The sequence below is a fragment of the Brachycentrus maculatus genome, unplaced genomic scaffold (genome assembly GCF_059751285.1).
Source record: "Brachycentrus maculatus isolate JH-2025_06_01 unplaced genomic scaffold, ASM5975128v1 h1tg000199l, whole genome shotgun sequence".
Lineage (NCBI taxonomy): Eukaryota > Metazoa > Arthropoda > Insecta > Trichoptera > Brachycentridae > Brachycentrus > Brachycentrus maculatus.
Window position 1 is genome coordinate 412,807 of NW_028280950.1, and position 19,650 is coordinate 432,456.

The window sequence follows — 19,650 nt, forward strand, 5'->3', positions numbered from 1 at the left end:
CTTCCGTTCCACTAGAAAAGGGTGTATCATGTATGATAGTACGGCTGTCCAAACTTGAAACACAGTAAGGGACATTTTTTTAGTATGTTTTTTTGCATGTTTGGACTAAGTACTCTACTTAATCCAAAAATGCAAAACAACGTACTACAAAAAAATAACGTGAGAGTTCGTTATTTACTATCGATGTCGGATAGGTCCTCACCCAGGCTCCTGCAACCCGGACAACCTATCGTACGATTTACGTTCGGATTAGCGAGTTGGTACTGTATTGGTTATTATCTATTGTCGCCAACGCGCGATTCAAAGAAAGGCTAACAGTATGTTAATTTTTTTCTGTATCTAAATCCACCATCCACCCGCAGCAGTTATAAAGTTCTTGGGGACTCTGTCAGCTGCGCATAGAGGAATAATTTTAATTCATTCTAAAGGAATAAAAACTCTATGCAGATTAATGAAGGAGAGTGGGATGTATGGACAAAGGCCGAAACTTCGTCCCCACCCCTTAGGATCCCTATGCCTATTAAAAAAAGAATACAGAAGAAATGAAGAAAAAAATCAGTTTACAACATTTTTAGTGTGTCTAAATACTTGTTCACAAAATCTGGATTTTCTCCAATTACAGGAGTTATTTTCATATTATTTTTTGACATCTCATCAAAGATGAAGAAGAATATGGAAGTCGGGGAATTTACCAATAGATGTCTCTAGTGAAGCACTAATGATTCAAGAACAACGTTTCGAAATTGGTTCATATATATATAGAACTTCCAAGAATTTGAATAGTGTGGTTGTCAAAAATGGGTAGAATTGGTGAATGTTACACGTGTGTAAAGTGATCACTTAAACCAGCCTATGACGGTCGTCAGCCCCGTAAATTCCCAGACTTCCATATTCTTCTTCATCTTTGATGAGATGTCAAAAAAAAATATGAAAAAAAAACAGTTTTTACAAAACTAAAACATAAAGATAATGACTTAAAACTAAACTTAAACTAATGTATAACTTTGATTCCAGATAATCCTCGAGCGTATCCCGGGCAGGGCGCGGCGCGACGCCCTCGCGTGGAACTCCGTCCCCGGCGCGCTGGTGACGCTGCCCTGGTACGCGGACACGCGCGGCGCGTTCCCCTTCTGGCTGGGCGCGCTGGGCGGGCCGGGCGCGCCGAGCGTGCCGGGCGGGCCCGCCAGCAGCGCCGCGCCGCAGCGCCTCTTCACCGCGCTCGTGTACTGCCAGCTGGGCGCGCCCGCGCACCCGGCGGCGCCCCTCTACAGGCTGATTAGGAATATGGCGAAAGCCAAACATATACATAGGGTATTTATAATTTTTTTAAATTTTACAGAACTGTTACAATCTTAACACGAAAGTAAACTTTTTTGTTTGACAACAGGGTTTTTGAATAAATCCCTATTTGGAGAGATTTTATGGAAGCCCGTTACTTCTCCCTATTTATTCTATAGAAGATTTTTCTTGAATGTTTTTTTTTTCATTAAAAATCTTATATTTCAGAAAAATCTGCATTAAACGTACAACATTTTGAGTGTGTCCAAATACTCGTTCACAAATCTGGATTTTCTCCAATTATAGGAGTTATTTTTCATATTATTTTAGACATCTCAATTCTACCCTGACAACCATACTACTCAAATTCTTGGAAGATATATACTGTATAAACGATCCAATTTTGAAACATTTTACAAGAAACACTAGAATTTTCACTAGTGACATCTATTGGTGAGACGAATAAGATTTTTTTGAGCAGAAACTCTTTCATGTTCGTGTGAGGTCCGAATCCTGGATTATAATCACATACATGAGAAACGCCAGAAAATATCCTTTTCATTTTTTTTCGCTTATAATTTTACCAGATAATTTATTTACATATATTTTTCTTCATCTTTGTTGAGATTTCAAAAAGTAATATGAAAAATAACTCCTATAATTAGAGAGAATCCAGATTTGTGCACAAGTATTTCGACGCACTCAAAATGATGTATTAAAATTCTTGGTAAAAGTTTTGTTAAAAAGCGTAAACTAAAACCCTCGCTAATGCGGAGTTCCCATAAGATGAAGTAATCCTATTTCCCTACTGCGATTACTATGTAGACACGAAAAGAAAATTTGCCGTGTGATTGCCTTCCGAAGTTTTCATCCGAGAAATGACCCGTGGCAGTGGCCGAGCCACCCCCGTTCTTATAAGCTGTAAGAGTGTATTAAAAACAAATGGCTCCTTCAAAATAAAATAATGGCTTTCCAATAAACTTGGCCCCGGGCGATTCTACCCCCTTCTCCTGTCCCGTGCCAGATGGTTGTCCCCTACCCCGTCTAAATAATAATAATAATTTATGGCCTCCCCGTTCTGGGCTCCTGATCATCTTCCCGTGCCCGGTCAATGGAGTTAATGGAGAGGATGTTCGTAATGAAAGTCTATCGGGGAGCGCTGCTAGCTCCAATGACCACCACTCATTGCTTCCGTGATAGGCCACTGTGAACGGAAACTATTCGATATTATTTGACATGTCAGTCTTTTGTTATTTCTTAATTCTTCGCCCCGGATATTTATCTCTTCGTTCTCCAGTCAAAGTGATGCACCAAGTACCATTTGAGTTATTTATTAACCCTACATTGTATGGAACGCATTCACGTTACTCTATCTAACATACGTATGAGTCTTCTTCTTCTTAGTTTAAGCCTTGTAAATTATATATATATATATATATATATATATATATATATATATATATATATATATATATATATATATATATATATATATATATATATATATATATATATATATATATATATATATATATATATATATATATATATATATATATATATATATATATATATATATATATATATATATATATATATATATATATATATATATATATATATATATATATATATATATATATATATATATATATATATATATATATATATATATATATATATATATATATATATATATGTATATATATATATTCTTCTTTGTGTGGTCCGTATGGCCTGTTTTTAAGAGGGATTAGCCTCATGCGATGTCGATTCTCATTCTTTGGTGATCTGCGCTTGAGTCGTATACCTTGGGGTTGGCTGCACATAGCAATATGGGGGAGCCTGGATGTTTTCAGTCTCCTCACATGCGCATTCCAATGTCTTCTTCGTTGCCTTCCCCACCTAACGAAACTTCGATTGCCTTCCTTGTTTTCATAAATTTTCTGTTTTATTAATATAGTATGTGTAGTAGTATGTGTTTAGTTTTGTTATTATTATTACATCTTTATTTTGGGAATTTCATAAAATACTTACAAGTCATTCATATATATAAGTGCTACAAAACAAGCACTTATACTGTTCCAATAACAAAATTACGAATTTGTAAATGAAAAAATGGTTCTTACCAATTTTCCCGGCAATTTACATAGTAGTCGTAGTCGTACAGGAGAAAGTGACCAACTAACAAAACGTAAAATGTTCAGGAGGGCCATTTAAGTCACTTTTGCTTGGCAAAGAAAATAAACATCAATGCAGTTAGTCATTTTTAACAAGTCAATATGCTATACTTCCAAGTTTAAAATCCTTTGGGATTTTTTTCAGGGCAAAATTAAGCTAGTAAGATATCAAATAGTCAATGATCACGGTTTTGTAAAAAAATGCACTTGGTCACTTTCTCCTGTATGACTACGATATGTTCTATACAATAAGTTAAATAAATAAATCTTATGTTAGGTATAAGAATATAGTATGCATTTCCTTTGTTTTGTTTTTGGGAATGAATTTCTAGAGTGACATCATTACTTAGAGTGTCCTGTATCGGTGATAAATTTATCGGCACTCCACCATCAGGTGGTAACTAAGGGAACGGAATCCTTTGTTTGTCCGGGAATAATGCGAGGTTTCCTCCAGGAAACGACCCCATCAAACACTTATCCAACAGAGCCGTTTTCATAACCCTTATTAACCTTCTTGCAATAAATTGCAAAACCGTTTTTCCCTTTTCTTCTTACTTTACGATACTTAAAATACTGTTTGGTTGCGGTTTGTCCGGCAAAAAAATATTACTCCGGGTTTACGATCGCGTATTAGTGTCCCTTTAGACCAGTGATTTCCAAAGTGGTCTATATCGACCCCCAGGGGTCTATGACGACTTGCAAGGGGTCTATGTTTTAATTTGAATTTAAAATATAAATGTATAAAACTTAACATGTGTGGTTCAAAGTGAGTAACACTACATATACCGGCTGTCAAAAATACATTTGAAGTTAATGAATTTGATCAAAATCAATATCAGGTAAGGCAAGGGGTCTACGAGATAAAAGAGTTTGGGAACCTCTGCTTTAGACCTATATAATTCAGATATGTAAAAAAAAACATGTACATATAATATATATACATATATATATATATATATATATATACATATATATATATATATATATATATATATATATATATATATATATATATATATATATATATATATATATATATATATATATATATATAGTATTTGACATACTTGATCGTGCCAAGTTTTTCTCGGTCTTCCTCTGCTCCTTTTTCCAACTACATTCGCCTCATAATTTTTTTTACCGTTCTTTCCTCACTAATTCGTTCTACATGTCCAAACCATCTCAACACACCTTTCCTAATTTTATCTATAATGCGTGTCTCAGCTTTGCATTACATCCTTATTTCACTATTCGAACATCTATCATACATCGTTTTGTCGCACATTCTTCTGAGAGATCGCATTTCGACTGCAATCAGTCTACTTTCATCCTTCTTTTGCCAACTCCATGTTTCACTTCCGTACATTAGGGTCGGAACCAGGACTCCGTTGTGTAATGCAAGTTTAGCTTTCGCTGATAGGTTTTTATTTCCTAAAAGAATTTATATTAATTTTACATTTCGATACTTTAAAAAAATATTTTACTACCTTTAAAAAAAGTAACCTATCATCGTGCCTCTTTTCCGCAAAGGTATGCAGAGAAGATAAAACGCCATACCAATCTGTCTTTGCAAACAATCTTTGCCTCTCTAAATGTAACGCGTGTGTAAAGTGATCACTTAAACCAGCCTATGACGGTCGTAAGCCCCGTAAATGCCCAGACTTTTATATTCCTCATCACCTTTGTTAAGATGTCAAAATATCATAAAAAATTACTCCCAATTGGAGATAATCCAAATTAGTGAACAAGTATTTGAACACACTCAAAATGTTGTAAATGTATTTTTATTTCATTTGTACGACTGTAAAAATCTGTATCATTACTTTTTAGTATTTTTTTATTTTTATTATTTAACTCTAAAGCATAATGAAAACAGGTACCTGGGCTACTTGAGCTTTGATGTGTTACTTGAGCCCAGTACAAAAAAATATTTAAATCTGTAATTGTTTCCCTGACAGGTGACACTTATTTTCACGATACTTCGATCAATACCACGATCTAATTTTTTTTTGTACTGGGCTCAAGTAACACATCAAAGTTCAAGCAGCCTAGTTCTACGGTACGGAAAGTTCTCCTGTTTGTGGCATCTAGATAATAAATTAGTTCATTTAGTATGACCTATCTTAAATAAGTAATCGTGAAACTTTACGGAAACAAGATAAAAGGTGTTCAGAAAACTAATCGACGACTTGTCAGGGAATTTGTTACTTCAACTTGATACCATTGCTCCGGGCGTTACACAAATCATCTGCACTCTATCGGACGGCGCCTTCTAACCTTTCAAACAAGGGACCGAAGTATAAAATATTCCCCTAAAATGAAACGTTACAAGTTCACAGAAGAATCTCGAAACCCGACAACCCTTTGAGACTCGGGTAAACTAAAATGAAAACGTACGCATTTTGTGATTTATTTTATGCATACACAAAGAAAATCAATGTTCGGCTATTATAAAGTAAAAAGGTAAAATTAATATATAATAATAAATTTTGATAATTTAACTATCGCCATTTTCGTAAAATAATACCTCAAGGGCGCTTCACTGTGAATGAATTGGGGAAAATATTATGGTGGAAATGATTTAGCAAACAAATGCGTTTTTAGTTTTTTTCTAAAGATCATCTCACTCTCACTATTTCTAACCATTTGTGGAAGAGAATTCCACGCCATCGGGCCCGCAACAGCAAATTGGCACGCTCGCCAAATTTATTGCGCTGGTTGCAAGCTGGTAAGATCACTTTGCCCATTGCAGTTGTTGTAGCCGATCGAAGCGTGAAAAGTCTATCAACCAACTCATCTGGAATACACAGCTCTTTTAGATACTCTGGAGCCATATTATGTGTTGATTTATACATTAGTAGGCAGAGTTTATGCTCAACCCTTTCGGGAAAGCGTAACCAGTTTGTGAATTAGTGATATATTTCATGTATTTGAATGTACAAAAGATAACGCTACATTATCCTATTCAATGGCCTTTGTACTACCGGAATCTGATAAGAGACGAAATAAAAGTAGATAATGAATGAACGACCTAGAAGCTACTCTGTTAGTGAACCCGTGACGTTGTACCTACTAGCCAACACAAATGAATTTAGATAAAATGAGGATTGGGCAAAAGGTGTCAAGCATTTAATGAAAACGTTTTTTTGACATCTCAACATAGATGAAGAAGAATAAAGAAGTCTGGGTATTTGCAGGGCTTATGACCTGTCATAGGCTAGTTAAGTGATCACTTTACGTAAGTGCAACAGTCATCATTCTACCCATGATTAGCAACCACACTACTGAAATTTTTACATACTGGGAAACGCCTGAAAACATAATAATATTTTTTTGCAGCTTATAATTTTACCAGTTATTTTTATTCACAAACTTTTAGTGTGTCAAATTCTTATTAAGGGGTTATATTTACATTGATTTTTTTTAATAATCTAGGGTCTTAATAATAATTAATCTTGAATACGTCTAAATGAAAAGGTCTCTGCTAAATAAAAGCTTTCTCAATCCAATATATATGGCTGATATGAACTCATATATACCGTGTCACGAGATTAATGATATATCTAGGCTTTCCAAAAAAACCCTTAAATGGAGAAAGTCCTGATTTGTGAACAAGTATCTAGATACACTCAAATTATTGTGAATTTAATGAATACGAAAAATATGACATTTCATGTGAGTGTGTGTGACAGAGTTCGAAATTGAGAAATCAGAAACAAATAAAAAGTCGAGATTGTTATAAATGTTATCAAAGAGAATGAATCACAAGGATGGTTGGGCATGTTTAATGAATGGGTAAATGGTAAAAAGGCGTCGATTACAGAAATTTAAGTCCTGAAGCAAAATTGGAGTTAAAATTTAAATATTCAATGAATAAAAGCAGAATAAATTTTAATTCTTTCACATGTGCCAAATGTTCACGTGAAAAGAGAAATGAAAACAATTCGGGCGTCAAAGGGTTAAGAAAGACGCCGAAACACAAGTTTGTGCGTAGTAAGTCGTAACTTGTAACGAACTTGACATCAAAACTTGAAAACTTCAAAAGGGCACTTATCGCAAGTATTATCTTACTTATACGTATACATATGTATTAAGATTATTTGAAAGGTCAAACATATTTATTTAAGCTTTTTAAACAATACTACCGGAAATATTACGATATTACAGGAATAAAAAGGACTCAATTACGTATATTTATTGATTTATTTTAAGAAGAAAGGACGAGAGTATACAATTTTGTAAATTTATAAGAGCATTTTAGCCCCTCTCTTGTATGCAAATTAATGTCTAGGCGCCTATGCCAACTGAACCTTTGAATATCTTCTGAAAGATGTAGGTTGTGAAATATAAATATATCACTTTATAAATCTTAATAGTGGTACAAATATTTATTTGATAGATCTGTGGACCCACTATTTTTTACAAAATGTACTTTTAATACGGAAACATCTAACTATTTCAAAAGGATCTTGCAACTGGTTTTTACAAAAGTAAAAACGTATTTTTTTTCGATTCTTTATGCTATGTACTTGGCTTGTGAGATTATTGACCCCTAAAAATATTAGTAGTCAACACGAAAAAAAATAACAAACATACCTATTGAAGATAATCATGTCAAAAATTCATGTTATAACTTCTGATAGGGAAGTTATAACACGATCAATACAATAAAAAATTGTTTCATATACACACATATATATTTATATATATATATATATATATATATATATATATATATATATATATATATATATATATATATATATATATATATATATATATATATATATATATATATATATATATATATATATATATATATATATATATATATATTTATATATTTATATATATATATATAAATATATATATATATATATATATATATATATATATATATATATATATATATACATATATTTATATATATATATATATATATATATATATATATATATATATATATATATATATATATATATATATATATATATATATATATATATATATATATATATATATATATATATATATATATATATATATATATATATATATATATATATATATATATATATATATATATATATATATATATATATATATATATATATATATATATATATATATATATATATATATATATATATATATATATATATATATATATATATATATATATATATATATATGAAAGTAGCTTTCCGGAGTTCAAACGGAACTTACGGAATTATAAAATGATTCATAGAACCAAGAACTGAGACATAACTTGTGAAACGAAGCTTCTAAATGCCAGGGAGGGTTCTTCCTTATCACGATACCTCCTTTATCTACTACTTCCGTTTCCCACTACTCCATTATATCTCTTTCCCTCACGTTCTGAGTGCTCTCTCCTGATTTATTTCCCCCTGGAAAGCCCTTTCCCCTGCTTACAATACTGTGGCGATATTTTTTGATTGACTAAACTGCGTAAAATCGACATTTCCGTATTAACCCTTTGTCAGTGTGACGCAAAAAAACAATGCTTAGTCTCTCTTTGATTACGATATTTACATCACTATATTTTACATCGGATTTACATTATGTTTGGATTGTTAACGTAAATAAGTTTTTATTTTTAATTTTATTTATTCCTTTTTTGTGTGTATTATGTCAAAATAAATTTTTACAATATTTAAAAAAACGTATGTAAAAATAACATGACATGATGACATTCTAGATATCTTGCTATAGATGAAGAAGAATGTGAAATACTGGGTATTTACAGGGCTTTTGACCCATCATAGGCTGGTTTAATCACTTTAAACACGCGTAATACTCTACACTCTACCCATAGTTGACAACAAAACTACTCATATTTAGCAAGTTGTTTTTATTGTTCGATTTGATACCTTCATTCGCATGCTAGTTTTCGACACCATCTGTGGTTGAGTTAGTGATTTAAAAAAAATAGTAATGACATTTATGAAATGTATATAAGATTTTTCCCGAATTATTTTACATACCAAGGGATGCTTGATATCAATATAAATAACCCCTTTGTGGATAAACCCAGATTTGTGAAGAAAGGTTTTGCAAACTTAAAATATTCTGAAAGAAAAAAATCCTCATTTTTTATATATTTATTTTTTAAACTTACCTAACGTCCAGTGGTGAGGAAGCTTCTCTTGGGTAAGAATTTAGAACGGCCAATAGAAGGTTAAAACATTATTTTCGCGCTTTGGATTTGAAACAGGTGCGGCAAGACGTGATTTAAAATTTAAACGATACCGGAAATCGATTTTCAGTTGCTTCCGGTCTGTGTTTTCCGGATGCGTTGCTTTGCGACCGAGTTTTATTTCGTGATGTGGTTTCATTTATTTTTTATGCCGCGCAAGTTGTATTCTTGATGGAAAAACGAAACACAAATTAACTATTCAATTTGTGGTTTATTTATGCATTTGATGGCCATTTTACCTTTCGCGGTTAATTAAAAGCATAATTTATATCAATAATAATAAGCGGTTAGATTATGGAATGAATGACCTCTTTGTGTGTTAAAAATACACCATCTGTGACGACTTTGCTGAAACGCCTGAAATATTATTTCTATCTTTAGAACCCTAACTGTCCATCATATCATTCTTTTGTAATTTTCTTTACCTCTCCCCTCAACTCCTGACTTGATCCTTTTTCCTTTGCCTTCCTTGTTTACATAAATTTACTGTTTTGTTCTTCTTCTCCGTCTTAATCCTCATTGCTGAGGGTTGTGACCCTTGCAGAAGCAATGACTCTTCTCCAGTTATCCCTTGACTGCGCTGCACGTAGCGCTCCAACCACTGAGGTGCCTGCTGCTGCCTTAATTTGATCGGTCCATCGTGTGGGGGATCTTCCTCTCCCTCTCTTTCCCTCCAGGCTACCGATCACAACTAGGCGTTCCAGGCTATCCTCGTTGCCACGCGCAACGTGTCCAAAGAACTGGAGAATCCGTCGGGTACAGATATTGGCCAGAGACAAGCCATCCAAGCGTAGTTCCTGGCGAATGGACTCATTGGTGCGTCTAGCTGTCCATGGAATTCGGAGCATGCGCCTCCAACACCACATTTCGAAGGCATCAATTTTTCTCCTTTCTGCTGCTTTTATAGTCCATGTTTCAGCAGCATAGAGAAAAATGGAGTGGACCAAGCTCCTGACAAGCTTCATCTTGGTGTAGTTACTCACACCCCGGTCTTTCCAAATTTTGTCTAGCTTAGACATGGCACTTTTGGCGATGGCGATACGACGTCTAATCTCTCCTTCACAAGTTCCTTCATTGCTGATTTGAGATCCAAGGAACTGGAACTCGTTTATTATCTCTAAACCTTCCAGTGAGTTCCCGAGATCACCAAACTTCTTAGATCGATCTATGATCATGATCTTGGTCTTGCTTTGGTTAATCTCTAGTCCCAGTGCCTTGCTCTCAATCTCTACTCGTTTAAGGAGATCTACCATCTCTTTTGGGTCTTTGGCCAGAAGTGTTGTGTCGTCCGCATATCGTATATTGGACAGCTTTACGCCACCAATGGACACTCCTCCATTCCATTCGTAGAGAGCCCTGCGCATGATGTATTCCCCATAGATGTTAAACAGGTCAGGGGAGAGTATGCATCCCTGTCTTACACCTTTCTCAGTGGGGAAGCTTGCAGTGTTTATGCCATTGATTCTTACGATTGCCTTACTTTGGGCATAAAGTCCATGGATGAGTTTTATCAAATGGGATGGGACTCCCATCTCCATGAGTACTTTCCACAGATGTTCCCACTTCACGCAGTCGAAAGCTTTTTTGTAATCGATAAAGCATAAAACTGTTGGCGTCAGGAACTCTCGGCTTTTTTCGATCACTTGGCGGATGTTGAGGATCTGCTCTCTTGTTCCTCTTCCTTTCACAAAACCAGCTTGTTCCTTTGGTATTTGCCATCCAATGTAACTGTGTAATCGTGCTTTTAGAACATATAGCATTATCTTGCTGGTGTGAGAGATAAGTGCTATTGTCCTATAGTTTTCACACTTTTTGGATGAGCCTTTTTTGTGAAGAGGAATGAAAACAGATTCAGCCCATTCCTGAGGCCATGTTCCCGTTCTCCATATGAGGTTGCAGAGATCCAGCACTGTTTTTATGCCCTTATCCCCTAGTTCTTTTAGAAGCTCGGCCTGTATGCAGTCATTGCCGGGGGACTTGTTGCATTTTAGTTTTTTCAGTGCATTTCGAATCTCTTCTTCCAAAATGTCGGGTTCCATGGTTTGATTCTCAAAGGAAGGACTTCCTGCTGTTGAGGTCTCGGCATATAGTCCGGAGCAGTAACCTCGCCATCTCTCCAAGACGCTGCCAATGTCCGTCAGAACGCTTCCATTTTGGTCCTCTATTGCCCATGTCTGAGGTTTGAAGGCACGGGTTAAGAGTTTAACCTTTTGGAAAAGATCCTTTGTAGTGACGCTATTCGCTTTATCTTCTATCTCAGCACAGATATCCGAAATTTGTTTATTTTTGTCTCGTCGGCAATGTCTTTGTATATCTTTATTGAGCCTAGAGTATTCTTGTCTCGCTTCTGCAGATGAGGTTCCTTTTACTCTCATCGCTTTTCGCTTTGATATCATATCCCATGTGGGGTCTGATATCCAAGATTTCCTCTTTTCATTTCTCGGCTCCTGATATTTCATTGCAGTCTTGACAATTTTCTCTTTGAGACTGTTCCAACGCTGTTCGACATTTTCTGAGGAGTTTACGTTGAAATCAGCGTCTTGTTTCCTGATATCTGTGCCAAAACATTTAATTGCTGGCTCATTGAGGTTTAAAGTTTTAAACTTATCCCTTTTTATAATTTTGAACTTGGCTCTGATTTGTGCAATCAGCAGATTATGATCAGAGCCGCAATCTGCACCAGGATAAGTTTTAACATTACTTACCGATGACCTCCAGCGGCTATTTATCATGATGTAATCAATCTGGTTGCGACATCTATCACCCGGTGATATCCATGTGTATAGGCGTCTGATGTGCTGTTTAAACCAAGTATTCATGATTGTCATTTTTTCTTCAATAGCAAATTGGATCAAACGTTCACCTCTATCATTTTGGGTGCCAATTCCATAATGGCCAACTGCACCTTCGAGGTAACTGTTTGATCCAACTTTTGCATTGAGATCACCAATAACCATTGTTATTTCTTTATTGGGTATTTGAGCCAGCGTTTCTTTGAGAGCAGAATAGAAAAGATCAATAACTTCATCTGGAGCATCGGCAGTCGGTGCATACACTTGTACAATATTCATTTTGCAGGGTTGAGTGTTCAGTTTGATGTGGATCATTCTGTCATTAATGGGGTTATATCCAATGACAGACTTACTTAACTGAGATGTTAAAATTACCGCTACCCCACTAAATGTTGCATTTGCATTGCCTGAGAAGTATATTGTATTACCGTTTGCTGTTGTTAAGTGTCCATTTTCGGTCCAATGTGTTTCTGAGACTCCTAATATGTGTATGTTATGGTTGGTCATTTCTTTTTCTAGAATATCCGTCTTTCCTGGCAGGCGTAATCCTCTGACATTCCAGGTGCCAACTCTGTGTGTATTACGCACGGATATTCTTGTATTGGAATTAGCTTCACCAGTCGCACATTTCCCACATGGTGCCTGGTGCGTCACACCGATGTGCCCGGTCACCGATTTCCCACCTTGGGGCCCGGACCCCCAGAGGCGCCGGGTGTCAACCGGATCGCTCGACGGCCTTCCTATTTGTTTGCTTGCTTTCATTGGGTTGTCTTGGGAAAGTAGTGCAGTGGTTTCCCGTTGCCTTCTGCACCGCAGTACTCCAGTCGTTGAGGCTGTTGCAGCTGCGCCTGGAGTAATCTGTTGGGCAACCGTTCTGGCATCCATTGCCTCCGCTCGCTTCCAGTTCTGATGGGTACTGCTGCCCTCCATCAGTGCAGTAGCCCAGCTAACTCGGGCTGTGGATGCCGGCTGTCCAGTTTCCTGGCAGCCACCATCCTTAGGTACACGGCCTGCACCGGGACCATCCAGGGAGCTCTTCGCCAGTTCAGTACTGATGTGAGCCCTCCAGACCCCCGTCTCCCGTCTGTTCACCTACCCAGGCTTCCAAAGGGGTTGGTTACCGCAATCTCTTCCTGGGTTGCTAGGTTTAACAGGGTTCACCACGGGTAGGTGGGAGTGGAGTTGATGCAGAGAGGCTAGTATGTACACAACTTGTATAGTTACATTGTATTGCGCATCTGCATCCACGAACCTATTGTTTTGTAATTTCGTAAAATGTTGTAATTATTCGTTCATTCATACTGTCATTAATTTTAATTCATGTTTTTTTTCGTTAATTTTAATGTACAAGCACTATCTGCCCTCAAATTTTAAATAACTGTATAAGGTTAAAACTTTCAAAACCAGCATCACTAGTCACTGGTTAAAGGTTATTACTTTTAAAAAGTAAACCCACGAATGTACATACTATATATCTACATAGCGTAATATTTTTTTATATGAAAATTACGAAAACAAAAAAAAATCACGTTTTTTAAAATATTAAACCGTGCCACGTTATAGCATTTTTCTTGTTTATTTATTCGAAGTACTTCTCGTTGACGTTTCGTATCATATCGCATAATCGGCCGGTATGTATTTTTTTTATATGAAAATTACGAAAACAAAAAAAATCAGGCTTTTTTAAATTTAAAACAATGTTACGTTTTAGCATTTTTCTTGTTTATTTATTCGAAGTACTTCTCGTTAACGTTTCGTGTCATATCGCATAATCGGTCGGTGTGCATGAGTCTGGAAAGACGAAAATTTTTAGCAAAAACAGAAAGGTGTGGCGTTCTATTCTCTCTGCCCACCCCCGCGGAGAAGCGGCGTGGTGGTCCGTTAGTTAAAAAAAGATGTTTACACTACGTAGTTTTAGCTGTAAGAGCCCCGAATTCTGCGGCACTAACACAATTTAAACTTATCCCTCACTAACATATGTACATTTTATGTAAATGTAATCATTTAATTTATTTTGTTCACAGATACTTATAATGTGGGCCAATGAGCAACCCCCTCCCCCCCGCTCTAGGTGGCCCTCCACCCCCTCTCACGTCCCTTTGGATGTAGTGGATGCCACAGCATATAGTCCAGGGTAAATTTCATATTTATTTAATTTCCTTTATAAATCATATTACAAATATGTAATTAGTGTCACGATTTTTTTTTCAACTGAGGCTACTCCTCGCGCCAGGCCTTGAACCTCTATGTACGCCACGACACTTTTTTTAAATATCATATATGTATTACAATACATTGCCCATACCCAAATTAACAGCAGTCTGACATATCGTAGTCATACAGGAGAAAGTGACCAAGTGCATTGTTTTACAAACACGTGATCATTGACTATTTGATATCTTACTAGCTTAATATTGCCCCGAAAAAATCCCAAAGGATTTTAAACTTGGAAGTATAATATAATGACTCGTTAAAAATGATTAACTGCATTGGTGTTTATTTTCTTGCCAAGCAAAAGCGACTTAAATGGCTCTCCTGAGCATTTTACGTTTTGGTAGTTGGTCAATTTCTCCTGTACGATTACGATATATAAAATAGAACACAGTCAAGGAATGAATTGAAAAAATACTTTATGGAAGGATATTTATCTTATGGTGGGGACTGACCGGAGCCATTTAGTCGTAACGTAACAAGTTACGATGCGAGCAATCGTATAGTCAGTACAGCGGGCGCTCGCCGCGAGCGACGTTACGACGAATTGCTTCGGTCAGTTCCTACCTTTAGTAATTAGTTTTATTTTTACTCATTATATTTTCTTTTCTTTTCTGTTTTCCTGTTAACATGCTTCTTATATTATGTTTTTTTATATACCTATTTACTGTACCTTTTATTGCTTTATATTTTACATTTTGCTCTGTGTTTCCTTATTTGTTTATCAGTCTTCTTAGTTGACCTTAGTCCCATGTACTAAAATGAGAAATGGAAATTACTCATAGAGAATATTATTTATGTGACTCATGTTTGTAATATGTTTTAATAAATAAATAAATCGTTTGCATTTCAATACATACATACATTATATGGGAATATACAAAAAATAAATAATATTAATACTCACAAATACAAAACACAAAATCAAAGTTTTTTAAAAAAATTCCTTCTCCTCAGAGTTTTCGCATCAATGTTACAAAAAATTAAGTTTTTTGGAAGTCACTAATTCTCTTATTTTACTAATAAAAATACACCCTTTTAACTTCCGTATTTTATGTACATATCCGACTGATTTCGGCAACACCTTACCATCCCCGAGGATACTTACACATTATTTTTTATATTATCTTCCAGGAAGGCTTTATTATCGCTATGAAAGGGAAGTTTATAAGTGTCCCCGAGAGAGGAGAGGTGTAACCAAAAATAGTCGGATTTGTACTCAAAATGAAGTGTTGAAAAATAATACTCAGTTTATATTTTCATGTGCCACAATTTTTTTCTTAAAACATTCAGTACATTCATTGTTTTTTTTTTAAGTTAACTTTGTCTTAACCAACCTCTTTTTAAAATTCTTATTATGTTTTTTTTTGTTATGTCTCAGTTATGTCCACTTTTAATTTGATATCTTTTTTATTATTTTCAACCTGTCCATATACAAGCATGTATGTATGTATACGTATGTGTGTATGTATGCGTATGTGTGTGTATATGGAATAATTACGATTTGTATTTTTATGAAAATTATAATGTCCATAAAAGAAAATAAATAAATGAGAAATGAGTAATATACTAAATGGGCACCATCTTTCCTCTTCCGTTAAAATTATCCTCAATTTGCTACTCCTTTCCATTACTTTTTTTTACAACACATATTTATTAAATAATTTCATCATTTCATAAAAAAAACTCTTATGCGTCTTAAATGATGAACGAAATTTTTTTTTCTCCAGAATGGGTATATCGGCTCGCTTCACTCCACACCCCCTTATAGAAACAGACGCAGTCCTGCAGTTAGATGAAGATGCATCTCTTACGTCAGACGAGGCCGACTTCGCTTTCACCGTGTGGAAGGACTTTCCCGACAGGATCGTCGGCTATCCCGCCAGGACCCACTACTGGGATGACGCCAAGGTAAACTACTTTTGACTCAAACCATTGAGTATCCGAATTATTGATTTTTAATTGGAATGGAGTATGCATAGGAGGATTGTACGCATGTTCTAAATGCGTTTTTTTAAGAAAAAAATCACTCGCTAAAAAATAACTTTATTATACTATTTTTTGACATCTCTTCAAAGATGAAGAAGAATATGGAACTCAGGGCATTTACGGGGCTAACATACTGATGAAAAGTGTTTCTGCTAATTAAAGAGCTTCTTTTCATCTCAATTGTAACTTCTGTAATTGGAGATAATCCAGATTTTGTGAACAAGTATTTGCACACACTCAAAATGTTGTAAACTTCTTTTGACTCAAACTATTGAAAATCCGAATTATTGATTTTTTTTTATTGGAATTAAGTATGTAAAGGAGTATTGTACGTATGTTCTAAATGCGCTTTTTGAAGAAAAAAAATACTCGCTAAACAATAACTTTATTCATCATCCATGTTGAGATGTCAAAAATATAATGTAAAAATAATTCCCAATTGCAGATAATCCAGATTTGTGCACAAGTATTTGGACACACTTAAAATATAAGCTAAAATAAATTGAAAATCATGTTTTCCCACATTTCTCAAGAATGTGAATATTAAATCCAGAATTCAGACCTTCCATACAAATGCAAAGAGTCTTTGCTTAATAAAAGCTTTCCCTATTCCAACGATGGTGTTGAACTCGCATGTACTATGTCACAAGTTTGATCAATATATCTAGGAGTTCCAAAAGTTGAGTAGTGTGATTGTCAATCAGGGGTGGAATTGGTGAATTTTACATGTGTGTCAGTCAAGTGATCACTTAACCAAGCCTGTGACGGTTGTAAGTCCTGTAAATGCCCAGACTTCTATATTCTTCTTCATCTTTGTTGATATAATATACAAATATAATATTAATTGTATCAGAAATAAATATTTGTGATGTTACGTTGTTCACAGTTGTGTTACATAATTTTAAGCAGTATGATAACGTGATCTGACATGTTCCAATGTCTTTTTTCGTATTAGGGTATCAGGAACAACGAAGGTGATCATATTGCGTCACAATAATTCAATGTATTAATAAGGATTGGATAAGGGGCGCCTACCGCAGGAGTATCTCACCAGCGAACAGTAACTAGGAACGTTACGCTACCTCTCGCGCACGTGGTCTCCTGATATGTCACACTGACGACCCTCATAAATAACTAAATTGGATTGGCGTGAGGGGATGTTTTTTGTTAGGACGTACATTATTTATTGGATTCACGTAATAAAGGATTTCTAAAAATGTATTTTCTCTGTTTCGTTAGGTAAACTTGCTTATTGCTTATCCGTTTTCCAAATTTTTCCACCTTTATTTGACTTTTTTTCCGGCATTACAAGCGAGATTTTCAATTACCGCAAATTTTTTATATCTTTATTCACAAACGTAAATTGAAAAAAAATGTAATAAAATAATTTTTAAAAATCCTTAAATTGCTACCATTCAAGACAATCATAATAATTATTTGCATATAGATTTTCCATACGAATAGGTTTTTCCCCATATTATTTTCTTAAAGAAATTGTATTTACTAAGTAAAACTTTTCTTGAATGTTTTTCGCAGATGCTTTGTGGCACATTTTATTAACTTATTGTTGTTTATTAAATTAAACAACTTTGTTTTAACCTCTATTTTTATTATTAGTACACATTAACCTACCTGTTTCGACAAGAACCTTGTCATCATCAGGGTTTATTAAATTCTAAAACATTAAAACATGTTTTTGGTAAGGGAATGTCATTAATTATAAGTATTTAAATGTTTTTAATTTTTAGAATTGAATAAACCCTGATGATGACAAGGTTCTTGTCGAAACCGTTAGGTTAAAGGGTACTTATAATAAAAAAGTGATTAAAACAAAGTTATTTAATTTTATAAAGTAAAACTTTATCATTGGTCTTATTTTTCGATGCGATACATCGATATTTCATACATTAATCTCGAGAATCTAATTTAATCTAGCTATTATTTTTATTTTTGGCAAGATCCGCATGATACATTACATTTGATTAAATAACTAAATGTACACATATATTGTGGCCATTTTGTGTGCCTTGTTTTATTGTGTTCCAAATTAAAAACAAACCGCGCCACAAGACTGAAATATGTGTAACCGTTTCTAATGAAAATTTCTTTCCGGAATATTCTTGATAATGCTGCAAAAATATTTCCGTCTGAGAGAAGTATTTCTTTTGTGAACTTCGTCGCTGCTAAAATTCACAACGCTACTTTGTTGTACATGCGGAACTGTAAATAAAAACCGCTATTTCGGATTCCTTCGCGGAAAGTTTTAAACTTTATTATTTTTAAAACGTAATATCCAAACTTCAAACTTTTCACCGTTTCGTTGATTAAAATATTTATTTGTATTATTAACCCCGTTTTTCATGGTTTAGGATTTTACTACAAAATATTATGTTGTACTAATCCATAAAGAAATATTTTATTTTAATTACAAACTTTATATTTTAATTCAAAGTAAATTTTAAGCTCGCTTCAACTGGAAACGTTTAAGTTGCGAATATAAATAAATTTCATTAATTAATATCCATTTTTATTGTAAGTTTACTTGGTAAACACCACTTATTATTAAAATCCACATGTTTAGTATGTGCATTCCGCATCGTTTTCATACATCGTGTTTGAAAATGCTGTGGAATGCATCGAAACACGTGTCATAGTAGATTTTAAGGAATAGTGGTATTCACAATGTAAAACCTCAATTAAAAATAATTAAATTTTTTAGAGGACACATGATTTTGTCATTTGTATTTTTTTTACCATAAGCTGAGTGATGAATTTATGAATGGTGTGTTTATATACATTTTTTTATGTTTAAAAAAATAAATCACCGCCATTCAAAAATTATTAACATGCTTCTTTTCAAAACCTATCATCTGTATTCTTAAAGTTATCTATATTTACAGTACGAAGAACTTTGAATGAAAAATTGACAGCTTTACAATAGTACAAAGTATGTTACTGAAATTTGATTGACGTCGAAAGTAAA

The 19,650-nt window shown here is 34.4% G+C and overlaps 1 protein-coding gene across 1 annotated transcript in view; it reads left to right on the forward strand.

Annotated features, from left to right (window-relative positions):
* ttv (exostosin glycosyltransferase 1 ttv) overlaps positions 1-19,650 on the forward strand; it is a 288,324-nt gene that overhangs the window by 242,831 nt on the left and 25,843 nt on the right. Inside the window, exons 4-6 of the mRNA XM_088263413.1 lie at positions 1,015-1,311; positions 14,492-14,601; positions 16,409-16,589. Of these exons, the coding sequence (XP_088119539.1) occupies positions 1,015-1,311; positions 14,492-14,601; positions 16,409-16,589 (588 nt within the window). The remainder of the gene's footprint in view (positions 1-1,014; positions 1,312-14,491; positions 14,602-16,408; positions 16,590-19,650) is intronic.